The sequence below is a fragment of the Urocampus carinirostris genome, chromosome 3 (genome assembly GCF_059441175.1).
Source record: "Urocampus carinirostris isolate Australia breed hairy pipefish chromosome 3, RoL_Ucar_1.0, whole genome shotgun sequence".
NCBI classification, from domain to species: Eukaryota; Metazoa; Chordata; class Actinopteri; order Syngnathiformes; family Syngnathidae; genus Urocampus; species Urocampus carinirostris.
The window spans coordinates 52,081,559-52,103,854 of NC_142351.1; the positions used below are offsets into that span (position 1 = coordinate 52,081,559).

At 40.2% G+C, this 22,296-nt stretch overlaps 1 protein-coding gene across 1 annotated transcript; it reads right to left on the reverse strand.

Annotated features, from left to right (window-relative positions):
• Positions 1–3,319: 3,319 nt before the first annotated feature.
• On the reverse strand, positions 3,320–14,752 carry tspan31 (tetraspanin 31). Its single transcript, XM_088332345.1, has 6 exons — positions 14,548–14,752; positions 10,481–10,648; positions 10,332–10,412; positions 8,906–9,046; positions 8,567–8,683; positions 3,320–6,597 (listed from the first exon to the last, which is right to left on the reverse strand). The coding sequence occupies exons 1-6, from the start codon at positions 14,608–14,610 to the stop codon at positions 6,523–6,525; spliced, it is 645 nt and encodes a 214-aa protein (XP_088188471.1). The 5' UTR covers positions 14,611–14,752; the 3' UTR covers positions 3,320–6,522.
• Positions 14,753–22,296: the final 7,544 nt, after the last annotated feature.

A 22,296-nucleotide genomic window follows, 5' to 3' on the forward strand; every position in this document is an offset into this window, starting at 1 on the left:
GGTCAAGAGATTTGTGAACCGTGAACTGTATTGTATTATTTTTCATATTTCTGTTTTGACATTTCTGTAGTAGTATTTTTGTCCAATTTCGTTTGGTGGGGGGATGGAAAAGCCTGACGGGGTCACAGGTGGCCCATGGGCGATTTTTTTTTATGTTTTTGTCTTCTTTTGCCTTTTCTAGCTTTATTTTTGGTTGACGAAAGGCTGAGCAAAAATAGGACAACTAGTTTTTGTTATTCCTTCTGCTTTTGACCACTCGTTTTTTGGTTGCACTATAAAATACAGTGACATCTAGGTTTATGATATTGCACAATCCCTTAAAGTCAAGTCAGATCACATTTCTTTGTATAGCCCTTAATCACAAAAATGTCTCAAAGGACTGCACAGGATTACAATTACACCATCGCCTAATTTTAAACCAACAGAGAAACTTGATTGACCCCTCCCCGTTCATATGATGAAACCAGATACAACTCACATACTGCCAACAGTATTACTTTTTGCCCCTTAAAAAACTCCTGCTTTTTGAAATTCAAACGGGAAAACATCTTGACTCGAGACGAGAATTTTAGTCTACGGCTGCTTTCTCTTGATGGGAAATGCATTACATTTTCTTTTTGGTAAAAAATGCTACATCTGGTTTTAAACAAGCATGTCATATATTTGTTCTTAAAATTCCAGGGATAGATTGTGTTCCACGCATAAATAAAGAGTGTTCAATAAAATCTATCGCTTTTTGATGTCAAAAGGTTGGCAAGAATAACCCCGGGAGTGTATGGAATTAGGACAACACTTAGTCAATGGTGGCCTTGTGGCAGAACAGCAATCTTACCACATCAGGAACACATGTCACGGATGAGATATCCAACGACTGAGGAATCAAATTTGGTCCCTGTGATGGGCACTTTCAAGACCAGTAGCTGCGTCCTCTTCAGTTTAGTGACCTCTAACCAAAACTTGTGATCCGGGCTCAAAGTTGGGCAACTCAGCCTTACAGCGTTCTTCAAACCTCTGGGGAAGCATCCGACTGACTCGACCCGAGCACCCAATTTAATGAGGCTCTCGATGCTACTCAGGCAAGGATCTGATGAGTCTGTGACTGACAGCCCAAGCCTCAACATGATCATGTCTGTTCGTCTTGCCAAGTTAGAGGTCACCTTGGGCGCTGGCTGGCTTTCCTGCAAATTATTTGGCTGCTCTCAACGTTCAAGAGCTGCTTAAAAATATTGTTTAGCGTCATCATTTTTGCACCTTTGAACTGGTTGAATGAGAGGGACACAGGTGACTTCAAGTTTTCATTTACACGGTCGTTCACCTTTCCCAGCTGCCACAACCACAAATGCATTCATAACACAAATAGGCGTGGCAGGCAAACCGCATTCCTGCTCGTTTCATTATTGATAAGGCGTATTGACCAGTTTGTCTTCTCACCGGAGAAAGATTTGCCTTCCTGTTTGATGCTGCTGAGCTGCGAGGAACAATCCGGAGCCTCATCTCCACCTCAGAGAAGCAGAAGCCCATTTACAGATGAGCGTTGGAGGCTTAGGAATGATCCCATGTAGACATTTGCTGGGTTGGTTGAGTAGGTCGGTTGTAAATTTGCACAAGGCTCGTACAGTGCACATTTAAGAGGTTATTGATTGCTAACCTAATTTCCTTTCCTCTGCCTAGACTCAGGAATGCAGCATGTTGGACCTGGCCTAACTGTGGAGTGCGACCTAACAGCCTTCCCTCTATCCAGGGATCAGAATGGAGATTTTCATTTTCAGCTGAAATAGCCAGGGTCCAGGGGCCGTTGGCCCCGGCCAGGTCCAGGGCGGAGCCCGGTGGGGCGAAGCCCCCCTGAAGCCAACAGCATTTATCTTATTTGCTATGTGAAAATTGCACTAGAATGAATTAAATCCAACAAAACAGAAACCATGTATTTTATATATATATATATATATATATATATATATATAAATAAAAAATAATATATTGACATTAAAAGCATTTGTAATCTTGAACATGATCATGATGATACAAAATAATTTATTTTAATCATGTTTATAACAAATTTTAAATTTTGTTTATCCTGTGCTAAATATCAAACACAAAAGATAAAATCATTTCATAAATAAATAGATTTATAAATACCTCAGATTGGGATTTTCTGTCACACAGGGGAACCAGTGGTTGACTACTGCTAGTATTTGAAGTGGAAGGATTTGGAACGGCCAATAATGTTGAACCGGTGGTGTTACTGTTAGTTTCACTGCCGATTTTAAATGCGGATCCGAGTGCATAATTTGATCGCTGGCAAGCTATTTTTGCTTTGTGCTTGTTCATTTTAGCATGATCGATCCGTGCCACACAACCTCGCGTACCATAATTGATCAGATCGACACAGTATAGACACTTTGCTTTCCCTGGAACATCACACTTTGCGATGAACTGGCTCAAAGTTTCTGTAACTTCCTCGATCTTTGCGCCGATTTTAACGTTTACTGTGACAGTCTTCTCCAGCCATGACCACTTAAATTTATTCTGGATTCCTTTATCAATCTCGGAGACAAAAGCCTCGACTTCTTTTCTTAGTATTTTCATATTTAATTTTTCAAACACTCATTTCACCGTTTGAAAAGACCGGAAGGAGCGCCATGTTTGAGAAAGCCAATGCTCTGAACAAAAGCTCCGCTGATTGGTTATCAGCGAACCTATCGACCAATGGTCTAAATGCTAACTTGGGGTGACGAAACAGTCACGTATCATACCTCACCCCCCCCCCCCCCCCCCACCCAAAAAAAATATTTTCTCATCGAATTTAGACGATTTAAGGGAATGACCTTTGGGGTTCAAAAACAGCGGAAATCCGCGGAAAATTATGATCCCTGTCTATCAGGCTTTGCCACAGCCCAATTTTCTGACGAATGTGGCCCGCTTTACCAAGTGTGGCGAGCTTGCTAAAGTCATTGCTAGGACGGGACATGGCATGCTCTTGGAGGACAGATGGCCTTCACAGGTTCTGGCTGCTCAAAGACTTGGCTGCCATCCCAAGAACAGGTGTCTGTCCCCTAGAGGAGTGCTGACAACAGAGAGACTTGCTAACATAGAAGCAACTGTTTTGGTATGAGCCATTGTTACGACACAAACAAAAATAACTAAAAAGGGTCGAAGGAACATTCGACATCCAAATATGAATTTCGCTTATTTTTTGGGTCACTAGTGTTGAAAGCATCTATCATTAAACATTCCTGACACCGTATGAGGTTTCTTGCTGCGAGGGAGGTTCATGTTTGTTGTCAGTCTTTAAAACACACACAGTATAAAAAGCTAAAAGTATGGTACAAGTCGAGATTTTATTTTTAAAATTGGGTCTCCAAATTAAAAAATACAGTTCACCACAAGGTCAAACAAATTAGGGGTCCAACATCAATATTGAGAGTGATCACTGCAGGGAGAACAACTCCTAGCAGGGGGAAAATGTGCATAGGCCGTAAGCAGACAAGTTGAAGACACACAATTAAAATGAACTTTCATCTTGGAGTTCATAGCTCTTTAATTTGGTATTCAATCAACAGAAAATCTCAAACAACCGTCAGAAACACAACTTCAAATCAGGTACTGCACTTATGTACAAAGCATTTTAGTATTTATTTGTACTAACCAGTTATTGATTTGAGGCCAATCCAAAAAAATAAGTTAAATGTCCTGATTGCGTGTTCAACATTTTCATTGAGCAAGTGACTTGTTGGGATGTGACTTTCCCACATGACAAATCTGGCATTTTAAAACGGATGACCAGCCAAGTTAAAAACTTTTATTTACAGTAAACAGAATTTATTAAAGAAATGTCAGCATTAAAACACTGAAAAACAAGCAAAACCATGTCTGCATTCTCTGGTAGTTGCAAAATGTGTTGTAGATTACCCCAACTCCACACAAATTTCTGTCATAGCTATATTTGTCAGGGTTAAGGAGTTTAAGCAGATTTACAGAACACAGTAACCAGAAATGACTATTGACGTGATAAGCATCACCCAGTCTCAAGAGAAAAGGTATTCGATGGAATAGTCGGAACAGTGTCAACATAAGCCTCAAATGTGCCAAATATTCTACTCTTGCTTCTTTACCATGTCTGTTCAATGACAAATTAATAATACTATCAGGGCCGAAGCATAAAAAAAATTTGGGCCGGATATTATCATTCAGAAACAGGCTAAAATCAGACAATTAAATTATTTGCTAAATCAGTCTAGACCTACTATATACATATTTGATAGGATCAGGGAAAAATGATGCGCAATACAAAAGACATGGTGCAAGTAGCAAGAGCACAAAGAACACGCAACAGCAGGATCATTATGTACAACATCAAGTCTTGCAGTCCATTGGCGCACAAACGTTCGACAGCTGGCTCAGTCACAGTTCATAAATATCATTTCAAAATAATTGTCAGGATTGACTCACTAAACAACACATTCCAAAAACAACAACAGAAGAAAACTCACATGGACTTAAATTCCAAAAATGTTCACTCAAAAACACATCTCTGTGCAGTTTTAAGAATGCAACAAGGATTGCAAACTCACAGAATTTGCCATCTTTCTAAATTCCTTACTCCCTGATCAATTAAATTAGCAACGTTACAAAATCAAAATATTCAGAAAGGAAAGGTTACGCCTGCCACTGCAATAAGATTACACATTTGAAAGTTAGACTGAAATCAAAATAAGTCTTTTTGTGCCACTTTTCGCTTTCAAAATTCTGGTCCTCCAACTTTCATCCCTCAATTGATCTTTTCATCTACAGTTCTCTTCCAATTTTCAGTTCTGGTCCAAGTAGGTTCTACAAGTCAATGTGTAAAAAGTCGTTTTTTTTTTTTTTTTTTTAAATGGTGTCAGTTGCCACCTACCCCCAAAACTCTATTCTAAAAACACAAAGCACAGTTGAAAACTTGAGTCGTTTCTTCATCTGTCAATTTGTTTTGAGATTTTATATCGGGGTCTAAGAATAAGACTAATTTTGATATGGCCCTGCTAGATCATGTATTCATGTTGTAAACAGTTGTCCCTCACTTGATGCAGATTCACCCTATTAACAATTCTTATGAGTCCATTGTTTAAGTCATTGACTACCAGTGACATGCAGTCTGCGGAGGAAGGTGAGGCTGAGCTTCATCATGGAAATGTTAAATCATAATGAATAAGATCTATGTTCATTATTTGCATCAAGAATTTTCATTACTTAAATATGTCTGTCTTACCAGCCACAAACCTCACTGCACGTTACCGTTGACTTTATACCCTGATGTTTATTAACTAAATTTCCACAAATGTTTAATGATCACACTCATATATGCATAAGGTACGATGAAAACATCTGAGGCATGGATACCTGCTCCAGAAATCATAATCAATGGCAGAATACACACACACAACAATCCTGACCCATTGAAAAATGAAGTGTTTAGAGGTTTTCCTAAAGTGACGTACTAAACAATAAATTGACAAAACTTATTAAGACCCAAACGTAAACGCATCGAGTACAATAAAAGTACTGATGAGTCACAGTAGGTAGCAGTGGAAAACAAACCCACACTGATTGCTAAAGGCTACTTTATTCTATTACATGCAAATACTTAACAGAAAGAAAACAAGTCATTATCCATCGAAACGATGAGTAAACCTTTATAAATGACAACAGCTAAACTCCAACTGACTTTTTGTAAAATCACCGGGCATAGAACGAGTTTACTTGCAAAAAGTGGGGGAAAATTGTAATAATAAGTTACAAAAAATATGAGGCGCCTCTTAAGTATTCAAGCATTTAGGAAAACCTTTTAAAACAAAATACTTTGTATTAATTCCTGATGGAACGATTTAGCTTAAGATTTAGGTATCAGAGAAATCCAGTAAATCCATAAATATTTCGACTCATTTAAATGAAAAATAAATTAAGTAATAAAAACATTGTGGACATAACGCAAATTATGGTACACTGAACATTAAGAAGAACAAGAACATGTTGATTTCCTATATCTTTTTTAGCAAATTTGGAAATGACTGATTGGGCCAGCTCCAGTTAATTCTAGGCAACATTGAAATCTTGGACCAATTGGACTCGACTACTCATTTGTAACCAATTCCAAGCCTCTTGGGACACAACAGCCATCTCAGGGGCCGCCATGTCAGACTGACTGACACGTTCACTGTATATGAACATTCAACGTGCGCATTTGGGGTCATATGTTAAGGTGGTGTCTCAATTGTTAGGCTGGATGGTGGCCGCTTGGGCTGTGATGCATGAGATCAGCGGCTACGAGTCAAACAAAGGCTGGGTCATGATACGGAAAAATAGACGTCACTGGTTGTACAAGTCATCCCATCATGTGCGAGTGCCTAGCCGGTTGAGCGTCTGATCGGGTAACTTCTCAGTTCTTCAGGGAAGGTGTGCAGCAGATTTTGGTGTCGGTGGGTCACCGGGGGCAGGTTTGTCTCTTGCGTGTCGTGTACAGGTGCGTCCAAAAGAACACGGGACGGACTATAGGAAAGCACTGGGGTTCGCCCGTGGGTCCTTCTGGTTCCTGTAGCGCACTGCCAGCCAAACTCCCAAAATCTGGAGGAGGACATTTATGAAAGAGACGCAAGTGCGCATTGCAGACCAACATGACCTCTAGGACATTGTTTTTGAAACAGTGTGCCAGGACACACAGGTGTGCCGTGAGATCTTGTCTAGTTATGCCACTAGAAATTGCTGAGCTTTGTTGCAAAAATTCCAATATTGTTCCATATATTTGCTTTCTTCCAGTGATCAGCTGAGGAACTGTAACATTCATCTATATTAGTAGGTGGCAGCCGATTACCATAAAATTCGGACTACGAGCCACCATTTTTTCCCCAAGCTTCCAACGCTACGGCTTACGCAACAATGCAGCCAATCTATTCCATTTTTCTAACGGCCGCCCGAGCAGTATAGGTAAGAGTGAGACAGGTGAAAAATTTGTGTCGAGGAAGACGCAAGTTTGATGTAACTTCATGCTTTGTTCATGAATAAAACTAGCATGAACGATGTCATGAGTGTTTATTTTTAAATAGAAATAATGTGGCATAACAAACTGATTACAAGAAGCAACGTCCAACAAAGCAGACCTGCATAAGGCGGATTTCTATTCCTCTGTCAGCATTATCACGTGTTTGGCAGTAAATATTTGACATTGCTAGTGTCTAATGGATTGTCCTTGATGTAACAAAGCCATTTTCGTGGATATTCAAACAAGTTGAAGATGGCTGAGGGGATGTGATGGTGAGTTACTTCGGCTTTATAGTTTTTGGGTATCTTGTTTCAGACTGATCGTGATGTTTCTCTGATGAGCATATTTTAAAATGATCATCATATTTTGAATCCCAAGGGTTTCCAATAATATGTGGCATGGTGTATTGCAGTGACTGTTGACATCGTAAAGACACCTATTTGTTTATCAAAAGTGTGGCGGCCAACCGGTGGAACATTAGGTACTCTTTCTGTGTACCGTCTTTCTTTGTAAACATCTCATGTTTCAACGTGAGCATGTGTGGCTTATAGTCAGGTGCGGCTTATGCATGTACAATATATTTTTTTTTAATGTAGTGAGTGCGGCTTATAACCAGGTGCGCGTTATAGTCCCATTTTTATGGTACCATCAATGTTTTATTTCTAATATAGTGATAATCTGCTCTTGAGGTGGTATAGAATATTCAATAACTTCTTCCAGCAATCATTAAAACAAAACATGACTTACCTCTTTATAACATTCATTTGTTAGTCCATTTAGAAATGATCATATAGTTTTATCATTAGTAAACATTTTCACGTATCTGAGGGGTTACCGGTGGCAGTGAGTCATGGCTTTTGCAAGGAAATAAGATCTTATTTTGTCTGATAAAGCTATTCAAGATTGCATTGCAAAAATTAAACAAAACACATCCCTGTAAAAATATTGCACATTATTAAGCGTTTAATTATTTTCTTAGAGGGAGTGTATTATGTAATCAGTGCAAAAAACGTTATTAAAAAAAACAACATTGACTTGAATTATCATCAAATACATTAAGCATAATAACTTGGATTGTTTTTGTTAAATACTGAGGGAGCTGAACATGTCCTTAATTTAATCAGAAAAAAAATGACGTAGGAATAAAAAAATTTTTTCAATTGGCAGATATATATTTTTTATTATTAATTTTGTTATTGTTCAAAAAAAAGCAAGAAAAAATATAGTAAAATCCAAGTTACAGCAAAATTATCAACCCAAATTATTAACCTTTGTTACCTTCCTAGCCACAGTCATCACAAATTAAAAAAAAACTAATAATTTAAGCTTAAAAAAATTAATGAAAAAACAAAACATCTGCAGAGTGTTCATTTTGTAACATTTGTGATGGACAGTGTGCTTTGAGATTTCTATGAAAGTAAGAGTGACTTGGCTTCAAAAAGGTTGAGAAAACCTGCTCTAGGGTGTGTTAAGGACAAACCTTGAGACAAACGGGAAGTTTTCAAATGAAGTTATCGTATGTGATTGATTCACCCAAAAATAATCAGTGCTCACCTCAGTGAAGCTAAAGAAAAGGCCGACGCCCCCGAGGATCTTGAGCGCCTCGCTGGCATGATGCAGCATCATATCTCCGCACGAGTAGCACGAGTTGGGCTTGGTTTTGGTGCACGACTTAAGTCCAAGACAAAAAAGTAGCAGCACATAAGCTTCATTGTGTAATGTGCTGCAAATGCAAAAGAGGTCAGCCACTCTCAAACGTGGTGTGGCCCACTCACTCCACTCTTATGTTATCAGGACAAAGATCATAAATAAAATCAAGGGAGACTTGGTGATGACACCCAGGTATCAAGCAAAGTCATCAATCTGAGGTTGTGCGAGACAAGCATGACTTACAGCAGGGCAGTTGTTCCAATCCTCCTCAAACTGCTCCCGGTTGGCGGTGACGTTGAAAAGGCCGCAACAGTTGAGCTGGCTCTCCAAGTCCATCTTGGTGTTCTTTTCCAACATGCCCCACGTCGAGTTCAGAAGTCCTTCCTGTAAAAGCACATCAAGGAATTTTCACCTCTTGTAGTGGAACTCTCTTCCACTCACAATTTTCCAAAACTAGGAAAATAGTACATACCGTATTTATATGTGTATAACACACACTTGTGTACAACGCACAACCCTAATTTATTACAAAAACAAAACAAAAAAAAAAAAACAGAAAAAAAAACCCACAATATGGAATTTTGCTTCACTTTTTCTTGGCTCAAACTAAGCATTGTAAGTTACAAACGCTGAATACGTGGAGCCATATAAAAATAATTTATGGACAACGTAGGCTATACACACAATGCCAACATAAAATTGACAATGTCCGTCAAAGTCTGAATCCCCATCAGATACACTGAGTTGTTTCTGCTGTGTTTTTTTGCGTTTATGTATATCTTCTAGCAAACTTTCTGTTGTATTCTTTCTTCAACATTAGTCTCTGGAACGATGAATAAAAATAGTGTGATAACGAGATAAAATCGGACGCATTTCCGTATGTCATCTAAACCACTGGTGGTCTTGTGGTTAGAATTCGGCGCTCCAATCGTCCGGGATCTGGGTACAATTCCTGTAGCATCCAATTTTTTGTGATTGTCGCAAGCAATATTCATAGCAGTGTATGAAATAACGTCTGCCTGGACGCCCGGGGCGTGCATCTTTTACATTGGGCGTACAACTTACAAAACGTCTCTGCCCGAGTGGCCGACAACTTTTTCAAGGAAAAAAAAAAAATAATATTTTTTTTTTCAAATCAAATGTTTGCTTTATTCCGATTTTGAAATGTTCTTCCGGTTTGGAAATTTCAGGATTTCGGTTTGTTTGGCAATTTACATACTCTGCAGCAAATAAGAAGCCTGCGTCGAATAACTGTGTTTCCGGACTTTCCTGAGCGTTATAATGTCGTGCATTTGCATATCATTTTCCGAAGTAGACGCACGGGGACAACATGAAAAATGGAGAAGTGATTAGGAATCAAGCAAAAACCTCAGCCCCAGAAGAAATATTCAAAAGAAGCTAACAAAATTGAAGTCTATTGGCTGTTTAAAGTCAAAGTGTGAATACATTTTTGAGACACCCTGCATACAACAATTACCTGAAATTTCAAATCAGAGCTGATCTATGACAGTTTACCAAATAGTTTGAATATAATAGGCAGGAAATTATTCAGTGTATTTTTTATGCGCTCGTGTGGACACGTAGAGTTAATATTGGTTTTAATGTCCATTCTGAGAAAAACGTTACGCAAAACCCCAAATGAAAGTAAAGAATATTCAAATGAACGCACCTGCTGACCACGGTTCATCGCCAGGCAGGAGCAAGACACCCCAAATTGAAAGAGGAAGACGATGAAAAGAATGACCATGTACTGTAAAGCAAGCTGTCAAGGAGAAGCACGAAATGGCAGAAAGGCTGCAAAGACTTTGAAAAGGATACAAAGAAAAGCATGACTTGGTGGTGGTGCATGGCTCCCACGAGGCCGACGATTGCAATGAGCAGGAGGAAGACTCCCACGGCAATCACGCCGCCGATGATGTGGATGCTGGACACCAGGCCGAATCCCTTCCCCCAAGCTGCAACGCCGATCAGCAGCAGGCCTACCAGCTGGACATCACAAGGAGAAACAACAGAGTAACTAACAAACAGGAGACTCAGCCCAGCAGAACAACACAGCTGTTATTCAGCCAGACAACAAACTAAATTTTTTTCAAACACACTTTTAAATCTTCAAGCATATATTTTCCGCACATTTTATCGATAATACCATGTGCACCCCTATGTTTTGATGAAAAGTCGGTATAAAATCTTTAACTTTTTCTCAGCTCAAACTAATCACTGCAGGTCACAAAGTAGTGTCAGCAACTATCGCAAACGGCATTCAGACCCAGATGGCGGCAGTGAGAGCGCAGATTTTTAACAACTAGGTTTATAGATGACACTGAAATAATTCAATCTTACCTCATCATCATACTTTATTTACTCATGGTACCACGGGGCTAAATACGTGAGGCCATGATTATAATCATGTATTGACACTGATTCGGACTTCGAAAGATAAGAAATACATTGCATATTTCATTTTGGTATTGTGTTTTAAGTTAAGGTTGTCAATAAACTATCTCAATCGTTGCCCTACGTATTACACCTCGTATCGTGAGTAAAAAGAGTGCACAAAAACAACATCATTAACAAAAAGAAAAAACATATATTTTCAAACATCAAGCGGTACAACATAACAATATAATACATGATCAGTAAGCAGCGCTTTTAGAGGCTTTGTCTTATTACAATTACTCTTGCAAGAAAGACGTTAAAAAAAATAGGAAAAAAAACCTTAGCCAAAATTAGGTCAGCCCTGTAGTTATACCCCTAATGCTTCCTGCAAAATCTAATACTTAAGGAAACTCTTGATATATTTTATTTTGCATATTCATAGTAAATATTTTTTTAAATAGTTAAAAGTCATCCACTAAATAATTCCATAAATACACATTTCCCTGAGTGAAATAATGGTTCTTCAATGTTTGTGTACTTTTGAAATTATGGATTCTCCTTCAATGATGAGTGTCTGCTCTTTTGAAAAACAACTGTTGAATATTTGTTGTGAGTTGATTTGCTTTATATACCAATAATAAGGGATTTAAGTTTCACCGATTTCCGCTGGCAGCGCAATGGTTAGCGCGTGTGTGGCACAGTTCTGAGGTCATGAGATCTAACCTTCCTGTGTGGCGTTTGCATGTTCTCCCCATGCTTGTGTGGGTTTCCTCGGGGCATTCCGGTTTCCTCCCACATTCCAAACAAAATATGCATGTCAGGTTAATTGTCCCTAGGTGTGAATGAGCGAGTGGGTTGTCTGCCTCCGTGTGCCCTGCGACTGGCTAGCAACCACTTCAGGGTGTCCCCTGCCCACTGCCCGGAGATAGGTGGGATGGGCTCAAGCACCCCCGTGGCCCTACTGATGATAACCAGTGCAGATAATGCATGAATGGATGATTTCATCAAGTTTAAACCATTCACTAGTCCTGTCCCTGTTTAATTAAGATTGTGTCCACGCAGTCAGTTGAGGTGGACTTTGCCTAGAAACGACCAAAGCAGTATCTGTAGACTGCGATAAAAGCTGTTGAAGGATTGCAAAAAAAAAAAAAAAAAAAAAAACAGTGTTCACAGAAAGATCTGTTGAGGTTATTCATCATAGTTTTTTCCTCAGGGCTAGGAATTTTGGCCTAAAATATTGTGGTAAACTGGATTACCATAATTTCATGATACATTTCCCCTGCCCATGGACCAATACAAATGTAATCATAAAATAACTGCAGGGAATGCGAATTAATTGCTTTTCATCAATTTATTGACCACCTGGAATACATTAGCTTAAAAAAGTAATAAAGAAAAGTACCTTACTGTGAATTATGTATATAGAAAACCTTTGACAGCTCGGAGGCGCATTAAGGGACATTTTGCAAATGCTTCAGATATCCAACAAAAGCTGCATCGAAAATTTTGTTTTATTATTGTCAGGGGGGGGGTCATATTAGGGTTTTATAATTCAAATATTGATTAAAATTAAAGGTTACGAATACAGACAATTAACACACAATTTACTTGATACTGAGCAATCATCGGCGTTACATTGAGAGATAATGAAAAAACTTGTCAGCCAAATCAGAGATGATGAATATGTTTGTATACCAAAAACATTTGGGAGATGGCGTCTCTAAATTCAAATTGAACATTATGTATTGCTAATTACTAAATAATGTTGCTTTCAAGATTAACATTTAACCACGTTTAGAAAAAAAAAGACCAACCAGAATGAAATATTGACAGTTACCATACCTGTCAACTTGTACGGTTTCCCCATGTTTTAAACATTTAAAAAAAATCATTTCAAATTTTGTGTGGGAAAAAAAAAAAAAAATCATACCCAAAACTTTTTTGGGGCCCAATCTCGTTTTGCCCATTTTGGCTCTAGTCCAGATCCTCTCGGTCACTTGTAACAGATGACATCAGCGTAGATTGCCAATATTCTCATGGTATCCTTAGGCAGCCTGTTTATGATTTGCGAGCAAGTATGCGCATTTCTTAGACATAATTGAATAAACTCTTCTTTTCATCTTTTTTGGAGAGACTCGGTTGGCGTTTGGACTTTACTAGAAGCAGGCTTTTCTTACTTTCACCAGTTTCATGCTCCACTGACAACTACAAATGCATACCCGTCAACCTTTACGGCTCCATGCCCGTACAAACTGTCGTATTTTCCCCGTACAAAATACAAAATAATCGTACACTTTTTTTTGAATGATGCATGATGGGAAATCCCCAGGCCGCAGACGCATGCAATTGACAAGTTTGCGTTTTTCCGTACAGATTTCCTTGTACGTCGTACTCGTCTTAAAATACATAAAAAACGTACTTTGTACGGCAAAACCGTAAAGGGTGAGAGGTATGCAAATGGTAAAAAAACGGGCATGACGTCTCTCCAGCACGCCCTCCAGCCCCTTTCCTCGAAGCTGATATGTTCCAACCAGCACAGTTCTGATAAAAATAGGATAAACACAGATGGGACAATAAAAACAAAGCGTAAGGGTTCGTTGAACACTCTTGTGCACCATTAACACAGACTTACAAGAGGAAACATGTAACTTTTTACTTTATAGGGACACATCAAAGGACGCACCCTACCTTTACTAAGGGGAATTGCAAACTTTAAAAAGGGGCGCAATTGGCTGAGGATAACAAGGAATGAATGAGTCATCAGGTTGATTTCATTTGCAAGGATTCCACAGTTATTAATCACTGAAAGGCTATGGTAAGGCGCCCGCTTTGAGACTGGGAGGTCGGTGGTTCGCGCCCCGGCCGAGTCATTCCTAAGACTTAAAAAGTGGTCGGCGGCGCCCTCTGTTGGCTGCGGCTGCATCGGCTCGCTACAACGGGTCAGGTGCAATCGACATTTCGTTCTGTGTACATTGTTACACAGAATGACAATACAAGGAAATTATTATTATTATTATTATTATTATTATAAGTCTGCCATTTACAATGACAGTAATATTTATAGGGAAATTATAAGATGAATGCACTACCTTTGTTAGAAAAATAACAAACAAGTTCCGTTCCAAATATCACACGCTGATCTCTAAGCCCATAACGACCCCCACCAAGAACACACAATTAAATGTGGATAGAACAATTACGTCTTCGGTGGATGTCTATAAATATCAAAAGCAGCCTGTTCTACATAAAAAAATAGGCCAGAGGGGTACAATGGTTCACCAAATGACAAGCTAACTCTACTCGTTTTTTTACATTCAGGACTAGCTAATAAGCTATCTACTAGTTTTCGGAGGGTTAATCATACCCATGTAGGCCTCAGAAGCGGACGCGTGTGGAGAGAATGACACGTTAGATAATTTCTTCTGCGCGCAGCTCCAATGCTAACCGGGGCTAATGAAGCTAAGCTAACGACAGAAAAGTGGGCGCCGTGATTGATCCGCAACACTCACCATGTAGACGACGTTCAAGGAGCATAGCGCGTTTTTGGAACACGTGAAGCCACCGCAAACCATCACGACTCTCTTCAATTCAGCCAGGCGACCGACTGATGTTGTTTTTATGATCGAAAGTGCAGACGACGGCTGCAGATGCAAACGAAGAGGGCGTAGGGCGGGTGAGGGCGTGATGTTGACCTCACGCCTGACGTCAGCGTGTGACCATGGACTTACTTCCTTTTCCTCTTCCCGTTAAATGATGTTGCGCTTTTAGGTTTTTTTTGTGTGTTATTCTTTTAAAAAATAATTTTCAATTGAAGAGGGAAGGCATTTTTCTGCCTCCGTGTGTTCGCTAAAAGGGACAGTATGTAATATTTAGTGAAAAACTTTCATTAGGTAAAAATAAATATTGATTTGAATTTGAGGCAAAATTACATGAACTATCATACCAATATTATTTTTTTTAATAAAAAGTCATAGGGCGACAAATGTATTTATTTTACATAGTGGAATCCTACCTAAAAATCCCCACCATGTTTGTCTGGCATCTTGCTACCACGCTGTGCGCTGTAGCACTGGTTATCCTTCTTTTTAGACAATACAGTGCCCTCCAGTGGTCAAATATTACACACTGGGGCTTTAACATAAAACTATATGTATATTTCAAAACATTGAAGAATATTGGGCAAAAACAAACAAAAAAACATGGTTAGAGCCGCAAAACATTAAAAGCCTTATATAAGCGTTATAATATATAATAATAATAATTTCCTTTGTATTGTCATTCTTTGTAACAATGTACACAGAACGAAATGTCGATACACCTGACCCGTTGTAGCGAGCCGATGCAGCCGCAGCCAACAGAGGGCGCCGCCATTTTACCAATGTTATAAGTCTTAGGTATGACTCGGCCGAGGCGCGAACCAGCGACCTCCCAGTAGCACGCAGCCCAAGGGTGCGGGGGTCCAGGGTTCAATACCAGGTAATGCGGCCTCCTTGTGTGGAGTTTACATGTTCTCCTGGTGCTTGTGTGCATTTCCTCCTGGCACACCGGTTTCCTCCCACATTCCAAAAACATGCATGTTAGGTTAATTGGAACGTCCAAATTGTCCCTAGGTGTGAATAAGCGAGCGAGTTGTCTGTCCCTGTTAATGGGGACCAGAACTACCAGTGATAAGTGAAAATCTGTGAAGCCTCTTCATACAAAAATGAAACAAAATTGGAGAGCTTCGCTTCTCAGTGAAAGAAAACAATTTAGAGAACGTCTGGCTAGCTGCATGCTGGCATCGGTGTTCTTGAATATACAATAACTAAAATGAAACCATCCAAAATAGGACCCACTCACTCACAGATTTATTGGGGAGAAGAGAAAGGGGGCGTGCACTCGATCCGGAGATCATTGGTCGGGGGGAGTAGGTTGCTCAGCCGCGGATGTGGGACTTCCGTGGCGAGCGATGACGGTGTCGGGAACGAAAAAAGTCGAAAACCAGGAGAGGAGAGTAGCCGTGGTCGAGATCAAACAGATCGTAGCGGGAAAAAAACAAGTGCAAAAACACAGGACAGGCGAAACAAGGGGCTTGCTGTGTAAAAACAGAGATTTGCAGCAGACCGACAAAAGGGGGCTGACTGGACAGAGTTTAAATACTGACAGGGAGCCAATCTGTCAGCAAGCTCCCGCTGGCGCCCACGGTCGGGGGCAATTGGACGCAATGGCAACCGTGACATCCTGAATGTAGCCGTTTCCGACGGGTTGCTGCTCCAAGTCATCCATCTCTCGGTTAATGGACCACCGGACCACCAGCACCGGTCTTGCCTTTTCCCTGATGCCGCCTGTGTTTTTTCTGGAACCCAATAATAATCCCTCGAAACACCCGCTGGTGATTCCAATTTTGTTGCTCTCTTCTAAGTTCCCTAAGGGTACAATTTTATTTATAAATTTATTTTGAATTTAACGAGCCACTAAAAACAAGAAGTTACTATGCTTCCTGGATTATCTACGGGGGAAGTGCCTGCTTGCTGTTTGACTGATAGTTTACACCAGCCTATCAGAGTCTCGCATACAGACAGTCACACAAGCCGATCACAGTCGCAAACAAAGACAGTCACACCCACCCAACAGAACGCCCAACCTAATCAGTCCCCATGGTGTGCTGTCTAACTGAACACAATGCACTTAGCGATATAATTAATTACAATAAAGACAAAATCAATTCAATTCAAAATCCACGAAGGAGTGAACCAGCAATCGCCCAAGCACCAAGTACCGAGGGGTCTTTCTCTCTCTCTCTCTCTCTGTCTCTCTCTCTCTCTCTCTCTCTCTATATATATATATATATATATATATCTCATCTCATCAGCTGCACCGCTTATCCTCAGTAGGGTCGCGGGGGTGCTGGAGCCCATCCCAGCAATCATCGGGCAGTGGGCAGGGGACACCCTGAACTGGTTGCCAGCCAATCGCAGGGCACACGGGGACAGACAACTCACTCGCTCAGTCACACCTAGGGACAATTTGGACCGGCCAATTCACCTGAAATGCATGTCTTTGGAATGTGGGAGGAAACCGGAGTGCCCGGAGGAAACCCACGCAAGCACGGGGAGAACATACAAACTCCGCAGAGTAAGGTCGGGAGCTGGATTTGAAACCACGCAGGAGGTTCCCACGACCTCAGAACTGTGCCGCACACGCGCTAACCACTGCGCCGCCGTGCTGCCATATATATATATATATATATATATATATATATATATATATATATATATATATATATATATATATATATATATATCTCATCTCATCTCATCAGCTGCACCGCTTAGCCTCAGTAGGGTCGCGGGGATGCTGGAGCCCATCCCAGAAATCATCGGGCAGGGGACACCCTGGACTGGTTGCCAGCCAATCGCAGGGCACACAGGGACAGACAACTCACTCGCTCATTCACACCTAGGGACAATTTGGACCGGCCAATTCACCTGAAATGCATGGGTTTTTTTGGAATGTGGGAGGAAACCGGAGTGCCCGGAGGCAACCCACGCAAGCGCAGGGAGAACATACAAACTCCGCACAGGAAGTCTGGAGCTGGATTTGAACCCACGCAGGAGGTTCCCAAGACATGAACTGTGCCGCACATGCGCTAACCACTGCATGTATGTATATATATATATATATATATATATATATATATATTATATATTTATAAGGAGAGAGAGAGAGAGACGGAGATAGAGAGAGAGAGAGAGAGATATCCTATGCATATGCGCCCCATGTAAAGCCCGTCTATTGTAACAAAATCTAAGTTAAACAAGACTGTATAAGCTACAAAGATACAAAGAGGAACAATCATGTGTGAAATAAAAAGAAAGAAAGCAAATAAGCAAGAGAGAAGCTCGACCCAGCCTGAAATTAGTATCGATTCGGGCTTGGGCTCGGGCTTAAGATCTTACCTCTAGTCCGTAAGTAGAGGGCAAAAGCTTTTCCCGCTTGCAAAAGGCTTGCTCGCTTCGGAGTGTTTCGAACTTTCACTATTAAACAACACAATATATTTCCTTGTGCAGGTCATTCTCCTCAAATGTAATGGCTTCTGGCGTGATCGCTTTGGTGGATTACTGCCCCCTAGCCAATCATAGTTAATGAAACCGGTGAGGTTTCTTAATGCCTGCTAGCAGGCGCTCAGATGCCATCTGCGAATCTGAGCCTAGCAACAACTAATGGCTGAAATGCGATTGGTTAAATCATTCAATATGAAATCACACATCTGGAAGCAGCACAACCAGGGAGAAGCAAGGAAAGGAAGCTGACAGACAATATGGAATCATTTATTGAGTATTGATGGAAAGAATATAATTAACATTACACGATTCTGATATTTCTAGGCCAGGAGAGAAGGCCTTGCAGGCCCTCACGCCAAATCTGGGGCTCTGTTTTAACACCATTCACCAAAGTTACGTAACCTACAGAAGAAGAAACGGACATGTGAGGGTACTACTTCGTACACCTAGTTTTTCATGAGGCATAAGTACTGTTGTATTGTACTATTGCATTTCACAAATCTACTTGCAACTCTGAGCACTACCTTGAAAATATTTTTGCCTATTTATTCTAACATTCTCTTGTAATTATTTATTTTAAGTCTTTTATTACATGTTTATCCTGGAGTTTAATGTTCAATCTTGTAAAGAATGTTCACTACGATGTTATCAATTACAATAAAGGCAATTCTAATTCAAATTGTACAACAATGTTGCAGAAATTTTCACCTTAATTAAGGCAGCCCAACTTTTATTGTTCCCTAGCTGGGAGACGGGCAGATTACATTGAGCTTTTCTTGCCTTTCTGTGTGTATTAGCTCCTCATTGTTGACAGACGGCAGCATAAAAATCCAAAGTGGTTACTGTCGTGAGTATTGGGCTGTATCAACACAGATACCTGGGAATGCAATTGAATTTGTGCCAGGAAATCACTGAAATGGAATGGTAAACTTATAGTGGAACAAGATTTTTCAGTGTTGCTGTGATTAACCGAAAAACTTTTTGAAAATATAATATACCACTATTTATTTTAATCGTTGAAATAATATTGGTGATGGGTTAGTTTTATTGACCTGTACGAACACCACGTGTGACTTGCCGCTTCTACAGTTTACACTTACAAGTACAAGCTGACCAAATTTCCTGTTTTGTATTTAATGACAAAGGAAGTAACTGTTCCGATTTGTGAATCGCGCTTTCAACTGCAGCCTCCTCGTCAGCCTTGATAGTTGTCTCGAGAATAGTAGGCATACCTGCAGGAAGGTTTGGCCGAGGCGGTTTTTAGCGGCCTGCTGAGAAAACCTCCATCACTGGAGCTGATGTGGGGGCGAGCGGTCTGATGAGATGAGCAACCTTCATTGCATTTTTACCATGAGTGGCAGCAGCAAATCGCTAAACTCGGCTCTGATCAGATCGGAGGTCAAGAGGTTTGATGCGCTCTACGGTGCCCTGAACAAACTCTCCAAGCAGTTTGAACGGGTCGCTGACCATCAGCTACGGTCGGGGCTTATAGTTTATCTCCGCGGCATAGAAGGTAAGTTGCTGTTGAGTCTAATCTTTCAGTTGTTTTATAAGCATAACAATGACATCTATAATGAATTGACAAAGCGTGAATGACCTTTTTCAGTGGAATACTAATTCACCTTTTCATGACAATACACAGAGCTGCTGCTACCCCTTTGGGTGATCTAGTCTTCAAGGTTAGAGAACACCCCCCAAAATTTTTAGAGACCTTTTATCCATCCATAAACAATTGATGGGAATAAACACATAGTATTATTTTAAATGTAAAGGAACATTTTACAAGGAAAATAGAGGAGAAAATAAATTGTGACAGTCTAAATCAAGTAAATTTCACAAATACAGCAGTAGCATTTACAGTATGTATTTTACTTAGGCCACTTGACCTAAATGAGTAGTTACTGTATTTATGATAAGAATTAAGCCGGAGGAGTGGCATATTTGTGAAAAACCTGAGTAAAACTGGCAGTAATATTAAAAAAACATTTGATTTATTATATTTTTCTTTTTTGTGCCTACGACAGTATAGAGTTGGAGACATGTGATTAGAACCCCTATACATCACTTGCATGTCCATCTGAATATTATTGTTCATTTCTAAATATACAAACTTGAATTTAAGGAATTTCTGTTTGAATGGTCGACTTCACCAGCAACAAGGGAACAATAATGTGCCGGCTACTTCCTACCTGCTAGTGCGTGACTGCACTTTAAACCACTTCCTCTCGCACAAACTTTGCACCATGCTGTTGTACTGCACATCTGCTCTCGTCACCTCTTGTTCAAGAGCCCTTGAGCCATTTGGCTTTATGTCAATTAATGGACATCATGTAAAATAACACCTGAAAGTAACAAAGCTTGTTGAATAGGAGACAGATGTAAAGCTACTACATGATTGTTCAGCTCTTTATCTAGAGGCCATCATTTCTCCAGACAGTTCAGAGTCTTGCCTTTGAAAGTGTGTGAAATCATAGCGGAAACCATAGTTAAATGAAAAGCAAATGAATTTTTTTCAATGTCAACGTTGAAAAGCTATCCCTACCATGAAGGTCCACATCTCGTTTGGAGATGAAAACAAAATCGACTGTTTTTTTTCATTTAATCTGTCTGGAATATTTTTTCTATTATTTGCTTGACCAATTTGCTGCCCTTTGGGGCTTTGGTGATCTTTTGAGATCTTTTCAGAGACAGGCTCATTTTGTCCTTTAAACGCAGATATGTTTAACAACATTCAAGTAGAATTAGGCTAGAGTGGGGCTTAAAGCCAACGTGACCTCAGGAGGAGGCAATGATACCAGACTGATGCTAGAACGAGAGAGGCCTTTCCTTTTAGCGGAGAAACATGGATTGGGCATCAAGGCTGCTCCAGAAAATGTGATGAAGATGTGATGATGTCTGCTAGGGTTTGTGAACACTACGGACGTCAAGAGCACAAGCCTCGTAGAGATAAGCTTGCGTAATTACTGTCCATTTTATGATAGGCACACGCCAGTGAAATAGGTTTCACTGACAGGTTCCAGCACAATGCCGACATGGATCCTTCGGAATAAATTTATCAGGCTGTGGATGCTATTGTCTACATATGTCTTTTTAAGTAAAGGCAATTGTTGGCTCTTTTGTATTCAGCACGTGTTGTTATTGGGCGCACAGGGGAAGGCAGGGCGGGGAGAAGCTTTCAGATGGGGCAGGTGGACGGCCTAATTGTGGCTATGGAATGTGGCACTTTTTCTTATATGTCACATCAAACACATTTGTATGTCTTGATGTGATCAGAATCATTTTTCAAATGCAACCTTTCACCATCTCATGATTTATTTACTGATTTTGTTCCACAGAAGCAAGTTATACAATCAAGCTTATTTTATTGAACAGCCTGCAATCTATGGATAAATTATTGATTTTAATTTACACCAGGAATGGTACTCAGAAAGAATGAATGCAGCAATTTCAAATCGGGAAAATAATGTTCTAATTCTAGCACTTTCCAGTTAACACAGACTGTTTCATGAACGGCTAAAAAAGGCACATTCACAAATGTTTTCTGATAACCCCTCGAATTATCGCAGGCGAGGTGAAATGAAGTGAACATTTTATTTGTCTGAAACGTCCCTCATCTTTTTGTCAACAAATTGGCTTAACGCTCACTCAATTACTCTATTAAATGCGTGGTGACATATATCAATCTCAGGCACAGCTATTGATATCCAATAGGTTCCCATCCTAATGATGAGACCAGAGCTTTCCCAGTTCTGAGGATGAACATGCAGCATCAGGTCAGAAGCTACAAATCAATAAACTTGCAGAAAAGCTCTTTTGCCCACATCAAGGACACAAACACGAGACCAACAATGCAAGTCTCCGATGCAGGATGTAGCAACAGAGAAAGAAGAGCACGGAGGAGATGATTGTGCCACCATTGCCAGGAAGATTGTAACACCTTAGCAACAAACACGCCAAACCTCTCTCTGAGGAGGAGCTACAAAATGCCACACACACTTTCTCACACAACAGACAGCTGAGGACAGAATGATAATCCTGATACAATTATTTCTCAAGGGAAACAATCCCCATCTTGAGTGGACCCTTTACCCTCCATCTATCCTTTATTTCTATTCTTTGTTAGCAGCCCCTCCTCTTTTGCTCTGATATTTTCCACCGTCTCTGCTCATTTAGCGGGTCCAACATATCACCCTGCCCCCGCCTCTTCAGCAAGCT